The sequence below is a fragment of the Mytilus galloprovincialis genome, chromosome 3, assembly GCF_965363235.1.
Source record: "Mytilus galloprovincialis chromosome 3, xbMytGall1.hap1.1, whole genome shotgun sequence".
Taxonomy (NCBI): Eukaryota; Metazoa; Mollusca; class Bivalvia; order Mytilida; family Mytilidae; genus Mytilus; species Mytilus galloprovincialis.
The window spans coordinates 56,512,475-56,523,665 of NC_134840.1; the positions used below are offsets into that span (position 1 = coordinate 56,512,475).

Consider the following 11,191-nt stretch of genomic DNA (forward strand, 5'->3'; position numbering starts at 1 on the left):
AAACTATTCAATATCTGCTTTTTTGCATATCTGTCCAGTTATCACCCCGATACTTCTGTATTAGCCCGATCATATGGGCTTTCCTATATCGAATAGGTCAATGACATGTTTAATTTGTATACACAATTTTTTTCTCAAGCAATATTGATAATTTCAAAGATTAATCCTTTCAAAATTTTGTTTCTCATTAACACCTTGCTCCAAAATAAGGACAAGCATGGAGTTTAAATTTTCATGCCCCCAAGCGGCCAATACGACATACTGACTAGAAGCTCCAGGGGGGTTACTATACACAATGTATATTGACAAGATAAAACAATAGAAAATAATTCAATTTTACTTAGCAGGAGATTATTGTAAACAATAGAGTTCAATCAGGCAATTAGTAATGGTATATAAAAAGTTTGAATTAATAGTTGATAATCATTTTTGTCGTAGCCTTTTAAAAAAAATTACAACCGATAACCGATAAGTGAAAATGGTTTGCTTCAGTCATGATGTATCTTGCACAATTGTTGGTGATGGACTTATAGGTAAAACATGCATGGCCAAAGCATTTGCTGGTGACTCGTTCCCTGATTATTATGTAGCTACTGTAGCCGAGAGTTATATAGGTTATGTGACTGCTTACGGTGACCAGTACAGTGTTAATATAAAGGATACAAATGGTCAGGTATGAAATTTCTTAATGTTACACGGATTTTTTCTTCAGTAACATTTCAATAAAATTTAAACCGAAGTCAATTGATTTTTCCACATTGTTACTCCTTTTAAAACACATTAATATTTTTTTTCTATTTTCTGCATTTAGCATGAAGATGAACACACACGATCACAAATGATTTCAGATGCTGACGTCATTATCGTCTGCTATAGTGTAGTAGAGAGAGAAACCTTTAACAATGTGCAGTCATTCTGGATACATGAAATTCGTAAATTCAACAAAAGGAGGCCAGTTATCTTAGTTGGGACCCAAAGTGACATTCGCGATGAAAATAACACTCAACATGTTTCTGACTTAGAAGGACAAAATATGACAAAACTTATTGGGGCTGAATATTACAATAAATGTTCAGCTGCTGCGAAAACTGGGATGAAAAATGTTCTTGAAAGCGTTGTTTTAGCTTCAGTTATATACAAAAAGAAGACAGCCAGTATTATAAAACGTGTTTTCGGACGATGAAAACGTATGTATCACAGCCAAGGGATATAAAATACCATGACACCATGTCTTAAAGTGCAGATACTTTATCCTCGCAAAGAGAAAAGGTCATAGATTGAACCTATAGATGTTCAACCTTGTGATCCTTCATACCAATGGTAATAGAGGAATATTCAGTTTCGAGAAGGATACGACCTATAGGTGTATTGAGCCAGACTAGTGTTTCTGAGCGATAATTCAACTTTATAATATAATCTTAATTGGAACATCAAAGTTGAAACGTTTGTTATGCGGAAATGGGATGGATAATCATATTTGATATTGACAATGTTTTATGAAAATGTACAATGCAAAACGTGTATGCTCTTTTAAAGACCAATACAATAGTTATGATAAATTGGTAAATATTAGATAAAAGTGTTAGATAAATATGTTTACGAAATAAACTGTTAAACTCATACAACAGACTTCAACTTCCTAACGCCGTCCTGTCAATCAGTTATTTCTAGCCGTTTTGGGCTTCTAGATTTTGTAACAAAGATTATCCGTATGTTTACAGAATTAACTAATGTACAGCAAGATACAATTATTATATAAGTGTTGACGGGACTTGATTCTTATCTATGTAGATTATGGTTTTTCTATTCATTTGAAGAATATGGAATAACACGTATGAAAGAGGGACGAAAGATACCAGAGGGACAGTATGATGTGCATTACAAAAAATGGAGAATACCAAAGGACAATTATAAATAATAAGTCAAAGAAAAAAGACTTTCCGTTTGCATAACTAATGCAAATAAGTTTGTATCGTCGTCCATTGCATGAAATTTTAATCATTTTTTTTTGTATTATACAACAAACTTTTGATATATGAATTCCTTTACTTGATGATAATGATTTTGTTTCTGTTTATTGGATGAACAGTTATCTTAAATTATTTTTAAAACTCTGTTTATAGTGAAGGTGTTGGGTAACTATCAGTTTGTTAAGCATAATTTGATACATGAAAAACAAAATACAGATTTTGAATATGAAATGCACGAAAAATCAAATACTGCTTATCGATAATGCAAAAGTACAATCTTCCTTCAAAAATCGAAACATTGGGACTTGATTTAAAAGACGAAAGAAAAGAAATATCATGTCTTTGAAATTGTAAGGAGTTAAATGTTCCAAATAAATGTTTCGCGATATACAAAAGTATTGTAATTAGTAATTAAATTAATTATAATGCACATGTTACTGACATTTATTTAACTGAAACGATCTTATTGTAATAAATCAACGTAAAGTGTTCGCTATTTCGATGTTTGTGAGAAAATGAGATCCATACTTCCTTTCATTCAAGATATTTCAGGACTATTCATGTATTTTGAAAGTACAATTTAAATTAAGAAAGCTTAATGACCATGTTGATATTTACACTACAACACCTAAAAGAATATTAATGACAAAGTTGATTATCAACTTGAATTCATTCATAAAAAAAGTTTCAGACAATATACAGGTTATGAACTTTCAGCTTGTCTAAAATTTCAATTTATTGTCAAAAAAGGAGATGTGACGTATACGACACAAATAAACAATAGAAATCAAGGTCAAAATACAGTCTTAAAAAATAGACACAATGTTACATAAAGTAAGAAAAGCTGTAATCCACAAAGAAAAGGGTGAATAAGTTAAACGAAAACTTTAAATGCAAGCAGCATCCTGTACTAAAAACTAGAGGTTCCAAAGAGCCTGTGTAGTTTCAGAGGAGAACGGACGCAAAGTAATGAGAACAGTTTATAGTGCCAGGTGAACTAAGAAAAAGCTTTTTAGTTTACAAATTTGAAGTTGGGTGCTTACTAGTCTTGTGCATGTTATTTGTGAAATGCATTCTAACATATGCATTTCCATTATTTAGGAACGCGTACGAATTTTGTTATGTAAAAGGTCATTCCAGTGTTAAACATAATCAGCCTTGACAAGAGAAACATGATAAATAAACAAGGGATCAAAAGATATATAACTAGAGGTCAGGATAGGGTTTTAAATAGCATATATAGTTCCAATAACCCAAGAAGGTGGTATTTAATTCTGCAACAAAATATGTTATGTCTTTCAAAAAATTAAAACAACACGTTATAAATAGAATGCTTTCGAATTGCTTTTCTTGATATACCTTCAGCAGGAATGCGCAACACCTTATTATATCGATATCTCAACACGGGAACAAAACTGAATCATTCCTGTATGCTTTTTACCTTTACAATTAATATCATATCAATAAACAAGACACAAAGTACACCAAACCGTGAAAGATTAAGGACATTAGGATGTGAAAGCAACATCGCATACCATTTTATTTTTAAAGAAATACACTTATCAGTTCTTATTTGTATTCAGACTAATCGAACTGTGTAAACATTGGTTTTTTTTTAATTTGTGGCCAAAATAAAATGATGTTTAGTATGGTTTTACAGTACCAGCACATAAATGTTCGTATAAGGTAAAAAGCCAAAGCCTTTCGTTTTTTAATTGTCCAGTTTATTTGCAAAGGGAATTCTTGTTTTCCTATTGGGTGATGATGTCTTTGGAAATTATATTCAGCATCATATAATACACGTCACGCACATCATACTCATGTTACATTCGAAATCACGCATTTTGTATTTGAACTTTAAACATTTTACATAGCACAGCCTTGAACGTTTGTTTATATGATCAAGAGTTGATAACACCAAGGACATTGGTTATAATGACCAAAACAAGTTTCTTAAACAGCATGTAGCGTTTATAAATATCTCAACTACAAAAGGAAAGAAAATGATGATCATCATAAGTGACAGATTTATCCCTTGTTTACCGTCATCTGTACAAGATCAAAGCTATATATATATATATCAGTTAACTGACCAGTATAAATGGTGGAACCGTTTCAGTTCAGCTAACTTTGGAACAGTTTCATACCAGCTATAATAATAGATTCTATTTTGATTCTTCTTTGTCATACAAGATTTAAAAATACCTCTTTTTAATTATAGAATCTGCTCTTAAAAATATTCTAAAATAAAATTCAAATTGATAAATGAATCATGCTCGTAGTTCTTATTGATTTCACGAATGCATCCTTCTCAAACATCGAAAGAAAATTGGTACCGTTAATTTTATTACTACCACTGGGTCGATGCCTCTGCTGGTGGACTATTAGTCCCCGAGGGTATCACCAGCCCAGTAGCCAGTACTTCGGTACTGGCATGAAAATACGGATTTTTTGTGTTATTAAAATTTGCTGTTACAAAATATTAGAAATTATTTTAAATTAAGGAATGTATATCCCTCATGCAAAGCTCTGATTCCTTTCACGGATTTGGCTATACTTTTTGGACCTTTTGGATTATAGCTCTTCATCTTTTATATAAGCTTTGGATTTCAAATATTTTGGCCACGAGCATCACTGAAGAGACATTTATTGTCGAAATGCGCATCTGGTGCAAGAAAATTGGTACCGTTAATTTTATTATCTGTGTAATTTTGAATTTTTTTATTATATTTTACATGAAAATCACGGTAGGGTATTTTATTAATAGATATGATATAACATATTGCTCTAAAGTGAAAATGTACAATTAAAATCATAAAGACGAGGCAAGAATGAGACAAACTCAAGAAGAGCAAACCTATACTGAATACATTTGTTACTAAGTAAGACAAAGCCAATAGGCTAAGAGTGCAATTAGGGTATTTGATCCAACAGAAGAAATAAACAAGTCCTTTCACACTGATAGTAGAGAGTTTTTTCTTTATATATTGTGTTGTCTCATTGTCCTTGTGCATGTCTCAAGCTATATCAAGTGGATTTTGCTTATTGCATTCCGTCAAAATATGCTATTTTTTTTTATCTTTTGAATAGATTCAAATGATATCATGCAGGTGCCTTTTATATATCTTGCTTTATGTAATGGTTTTAAATGTATGTGTTTAAGTCTTTGCAAGTATCGATCTTTTTGCATAGTTGTTTTTTACATGGATATTTGAAACCCCATCAATGTCGACAGAGAAAGGTCAAATCATATCTAAACCGATTTGATATCTGCTTAACATTCCTGTTCCTTATTTCAAATATAGAAACTGGAAAACGAAAATAGAAATAAACCGATTACGCTTAGTTATAGCTGATGGCATGTCTTTATGAAATATTTTGATTTCTTATGCTAGATTTACACAGACTTAATAATAAATCTCCCAAAGTATTTTAATCGTCCATCGTTTTCAAACCATAGCAGTAAACAAGAATTTCAATTTTGTTAAGTCATTGTACCAAGACTTTTTTACTTTGAAGTGGGAAAAAAATCCTAAATTTCCTGTTCCTTTTTATGTCAATGATGTGGGGTATATGAGTAAATATGGTTGTGTTTGCATATGAAAACACGATAGTTAACATGCCAGAACTTTTTGTCTGTCTATAATTATAAAAGCTTGTAAATGGGTTTAGCGCAATCCGTAAGTGTACGCAGTATACTTACATATTTATTTTTGTTTCCATATATATTCAGTGTCTTACAGGTAACTGTCTAAATTGTCATTCAAACATTAAAGCTTAATCTGTTATATCAACTAAATTAAATGATGCATAAAGGTTTAACTTCCTATAAAAAAAAAAATTAAGGGTCACAAAAATCCTTTTTTTATATTCGCCAGGCTTTGTACAAATATATTTATAAATTACAATTTTGTAGTTTTCTCATAGTCTTTTAATCATTATTTAAATTGATCTGAATTTTAATATTGCCGTAAAAATGAAACTGAAAAAGCAGAAAACAAGTACTTGTTACAAAATTAATTTGAAAAATTACATCTATATTTGGATAATTGCTATTCAGAAAGATTTAAAGAAACAAAGGCAAGAAAAGCCAGATTGACTTTTATTATTGGTATTTTCAAAATATCACAATGAGTGTTGTCATGTTCTTCGTTCTACATGTATATATAAAAAAAAACATATAGTTCTTTGATTTGAATTTAAGTAAAAGTTTAGAATTAAAGCCAAAAATAAATATTGAAACGTATGCGTTATTATCATGACACAAAAAGTGCCCACTCATGAATGAAAGAGTATACATGTGAATATTTATTGCTGGCTGCATCATTAATTCAGTGAACAATAAAACATATTAATTCTGTCATACTGTTCCTGTGGTTTTTCTTCTTTGTCACAAAAGGGTATAGAGATGTTGGGATTCCCCCGACAGAAAACAATCATACATAGAATTGTTTGTAGTCAATACGGAAATGTCATTTTGTTGGTTAGCAATAATTTTTCTAGCATATATTTACATGTTAATTTTGACAGTCATATCACTCTCGAACAAGAAAGGTGTGAAGATAGAAATTAAGATATAAGATTTGTATAAAGAAAAAAGTAAGGACAACCTAGCTAGAATTTAAAAATAAGAATTGTACAAAAGAAAAAGTGAGGACGTCCTTGAAATCAGGATCATGAAAACTAAAGATACACGGTCTTTACGTTTAAGCGAAGGGAGTGATGTTAGACTGAGAAAAAAAATCGAAGATCATCAAATCTACAAACTACACCTTCGGTGATGAATTAAAGCCGACTAAGATGAGAAGAATATCATATTTGTCTCCTTTATAGAACAACTTTTATCAGGAACGTGACTGTGTTGGTACCACTTTAACACGTATATTAAGATGCATCAATCATTCTAATTTATCAATTATTTTGAACTTATGATTTCTACGTTGTTGTAAACTAGGTCCATGTTCTATAATTTCCACATATAATGGAACGGTAGCCACTTTCTTGAATTACAAACTTACCATGCTTACTTTAATATCTGCCACACATACTATAAAAACCATAAACAATAATTAGTATCATTTAATGCAAGGTTGCACATTATAAAACACGACACAGACATAACTTTGCTGCATTTTGTCTAATTGAGGATATATTTAATATATCGGCGCCAGAATAGGTTGTGTATTTATCATTATGGTACAAAAGTAATTAATTGCTTCAGCCTACTAATCGTTGTGGTTTTTGGAGACGTCACTCTATTATATTATTTGTGTACACTCATGTATAGGATATTTACTTTTACATAGTCGGTCATTGGGTTATATTTTGTTGTTGCATCGTTTAAAAGTTTGGCTGACTATAGTTGAAAATTTCTACGTTATTTGGTCTCTGGTGGAGAGTTGACTCATTCACAATTATACCACATCTTATTATTTTTGTATATACAGAGAATGGGTTTTTTTTCATGCTATCAATATTATTCTCTAACTGGATTGTTTCAATATCATTTGAAATACACATGAAATATGACCGTAAAATATCTAAAGACACTTCCTAATGAAATCTATCAAATCGTATTTAGCGCAAATATGCCTACTACACATTTGCCTGTTTGATATAGCTAGGGGGAACATGGTGTTTCACGCAAGGTTCTGAGTAAGTCTGTATGGGCAGAACCAATTTGAATCAATTATACAGTTTAAAAAGGAATCATTTGTGCCACTCTCTTTTTTTCTGATGGTATAATTAGTTATCAAAGGTACCAGGATCATAATTTAATACGCCAGACGCGCGTTTCGTCTACATAAGACTCATCAGTGACGCTCAGATCAAAATAGTTGTAAAGTCAAACAAGTAAAACGTTGAAGAGCATTGAGGACCCACAATTGCGACAATAGTGGAATTCATAAAATTGGCTTAATTAGATGATACCTACATGTATAGTATTTAAATTATTGTTCACTAGCTTCAGCCTGATGTATTTGAAATTGAGTGGTGCTGAAGAAGCTTTGGCGCAAAAAGATATCGCCTATCCGTATCAAGTACAGTTCATGCAAAGCTGGGACTGATATCGATATGATGCTCAACTAATGACGTCACATATAGTCCCCATATTTTCGCAAGATCTTATATCAGATAAAGATGAGATAGTTCTGAGAGGGTATAATCAAGGCCTCATATGGAAAATGACATGTTCCAACTGATATACTTTTTTTATCGATTATTAATAGTAGTATTACTTTAACCTGCGAATTTTGCTTTTATTTTGTCAAATTGTGTTTGCTATTTAAAAAATGCGAAGACAATTTCCGCCTGCACTGATCACTATAAAGGAGTTTACGACACTAGACGTTATCCTTCTTGGCAGCACGTTTAATAGTTCAAATACATAATTATTTCGAACCGAAGATTGTACAATTGTATCATAAATCATAATTTGGAGTTAAATGTACTAATTCATTTACAACTATTCAATAGTAAAACTATAACTTGAGCTACTTAAACTCTTCTGGTGACAATTCTTTGTTTACCTTCATAAGAATCGTAAATAGCTTTAAGCATTGAAAACCAAAGTTATATTAAGATATACGAAGCTAAGAGAATCTGAACTAGAAATTAACCAAAACAATATAATGCTCACGTCGCAACAGAGAACTGTAAACCAAGCTTTCGTAAAATTTAAATGAGAATTGATCAAAATCACGGCAATTGTCAAACCAATAAGACATTTCTGCTTATACCAGTGTACATGCACCACATGTCCCATGGAAAAAAAAACCACCCGGTTCTTATAGACATTACCCTAAAATACAGTTGTTTTCAGCTTTAAACGACTTTAAACTGACCTATGTCGTATATGCCTTCTGTATTTTCTTTCAAGCAAATGTTACTATGTCTCATTTGCAATCTCATTTTGCAATGTCTAAAAAATTATTATATACCAACGAGTTTTTGTTTCAGATGGCTTGAAAATCTTCGACCATTTTCTGTCTTTTAATGAATTAAAATCCACGAATTTAAGAGCCCATGAACATGTATTTGATCAAACCACCAAAATTGATACCCTCGAAAAAAGTACTTTTACAGTATATGGTTTTGGTTTTGTTCTGTCTCCCTGTATATCATTTGGCTCTTCAAATATGTAAACAGTCTTCAAACTTCGGATTTGAGCGTTCGTGAAGAAGATAGCGCATCGGAAGCACCATATTCAAAAAGAGTTATTTTCATTTGCTAAGTGACCATACAAATGGTTGTTTATGACGGTCATCATGACATACATTCTATTTTTAATTATGTGTTTAATTAATATTATGATGGATTGACTAGCGTCTTAATGAGGGGGTGACTACATACAAATTAATACACCTTTCAACTTGCGGTGAACTACTGACTGATTCATCACAAATGACAAAATGACAAAACCAATACATAAAAAAGGTTAAATGATTTTATTGGAAAACAATATGCTTGCTCATGTTTATAAATACACATGTTGACAGTTTTATAAATAGCTTATTAGTGGTTCTTTATCATATACGATCTTTATGATTTGTATTTAAACATAGCTTCTGTTTCCATTTACGTTGTTAGAACAATGTCACACGGTAGACATAGTAAGTTTCTATATTTGTATCTCCGTCATCATACCAGTGGATAGCTTACGCTCGGAATTTCGAATTTCATCGAATGCACACAGTTGAGTGCATTCAGAAGTTCATCTTTTACGTACAAGTCTCCGGGCAGAGACTTATAATTTGAGTTCAAGATCCAAATGCTGGCTTAAACCATTTTGCTTTACGCTTCTTGTTCATGACTAAAGCCTTCACTACAGTTTCAAATGCCTCTTTAACACCTTCATTCTTAAAAGATGAAGTTTCAACAAATTGTTCAATACCCAATTCCTTGGCAAGTTTTGATCCTTCAGCTTTAGTAAAATGGTCAGTATTATCCTTTTCTCGGAGATCAGACTGGGTAGCTACAAGAACAACGGGCACTTTCTTGGAAAAGTTCTTTATCTCTGGAACCCATAATGATTTTACACTCTCCATAGAATCCCTGTCTAGAACGCTGTAGCAGATGACACATACATTGGACTCTTTGTAAACCATCTCTCTCATTTCAGAGTCTTCAAACTGCAAATATAAGAAATACCAATTAACTAAGATGACTAGAAATAGTCTATTATCATGGATATATAACAGCTTAAAATAATTGCATTAGAGAGGTTAATATGCTCTTTGAGCTCTTGTTGAACGTTTTTCGCTTACGGAGAGAAACATTTTTAATTTGTTTTGGTATCGAGAATTTTTGGCGAATCTGTTGAAACGAACGGTTATAAAAAGAACGAAAATAAGCTGAATGAGTTTTTTTATGTATAGTACTTACCATCCATCACAGTCCATATATTAAGTGTTGAACGGCTTTAATATCGAGATTAAAGGTAGACTGTAACTTAATGTATATACTTTCTAAAGATTCTAGTAAGGCCTTTTTTAATAATTGTTGAATACAAAAAATATTCTGTATCAAAATCTCGACATATTGGAAGCAAAAAGAGTTTTATGACTAACATACTTTTCGTAGAAAAAAATAATCTACTGTCAATTGAATAAAAAAAAGTTGCCAATTCCTCCTTAAACAATATAAGAATGAACGTACCTGTCCTGCAGTGTCTTTGATGTTTATTGTATATTTTTGTCCATAAGCTGATACTGTTCCAGTAAAAGTATCCATAATGGTTGCAACATAATTATCTGCTATTTCTTGTCCACAAAATTTCTTAGCTAAGCATGTTTTTCCTACCATGCCATCACCAACAATAATACAACTGACAATATTCCTACTTAAACCCATAGTGAAAAGTTAAATACTATGATCAGACGAAGTGAACAGGTGAGACTACTTTGATATAATGAGATAAACTGCGAAGTCATAGGAGTTATATACCTGTGTACTCAGGTGAACCACCTTTCATCATTTGTCCCGAGGCACGAACAATGACTAGCTTAGCTTTTCTTATAGTTGATTCGTATTGTATATTGGTGGTTAGACCTGTATCACTGTTTGTTTATCTTATTATCATTTTCATTTATCTAAAGAAAGATTATATGTGCTAATAGGTACGCTATTTTTGTTAAGATGAACGATAATTATATTAAAGTACAAAGCTAAAGTTTTCAGTACGGGTTTGTAATCAACACTCTGGCCTTTGAAGCCTTTGT

The 11,191-nt window shown here is 31.6% G+C and overlaps 1 protein-coding gene and 1 long non-coding RNA gene across 2 annotated transcripts; one reads left to right on the forward strand and one right to left on the reverse strand.

Annotated features, from left to right (window-relative positions):
* The first annotated feature begins 443 nt into the window (after positions 1-443).
* LOC143068395 (uncharacterized) lies at positions 444-1,625 on the forward strand. The gene is made up of 2 exons (XR_012976163.1): positions 444-673; positions 812-1,625. It is a non-coding gene; the product is annotated as an uncharacterized LOC143068395 (long non-coding RNA).
* A 7,778-nt stretch (positions 1,626-9,403) lies between these two features.
* On the reverse strand, positions 9,404-10,885 carry LOC143068396 (cdc42 homolog). The gene is made up of 2 exons (XM_076242406.1): positions 10,629-10,885; positions 9,404-10,102 (listed from the first exon to the last, which is right to left on the reverse strand). The coding sequence occupies exons 1-2, from the start codon at positions 10,821-10,823 to the stop codon at positions 9,731-9,733; spliced, it is 567 nt and encodes a 188-aa protein (XP_076098521.1). The 5' UTR covers positions 10,824-10,885; the 3' UTR covers positions 9,404-9,730.
* Between the last annotated feature and the right edge of the window lie 306 nt (positions 10,886-11,191).

Bases quoted from the DNA above. Each gene is read 5' to 3' on its own strand.
- LOC143068396 (XM_076242406.1), bottom strand. From the start codon at position 10,823: ATGGGTTTAAGTAGGAATATTGTCAGTTGTATTATTGTTGGTGATGGC. The intron at 10,103-10,628 runs GTACGTTCATTC...TTATATTTGCAG, and splicing joins TCAAAGACACTGCAGGACAG to TTTGAAGACTCTGAAATGAG.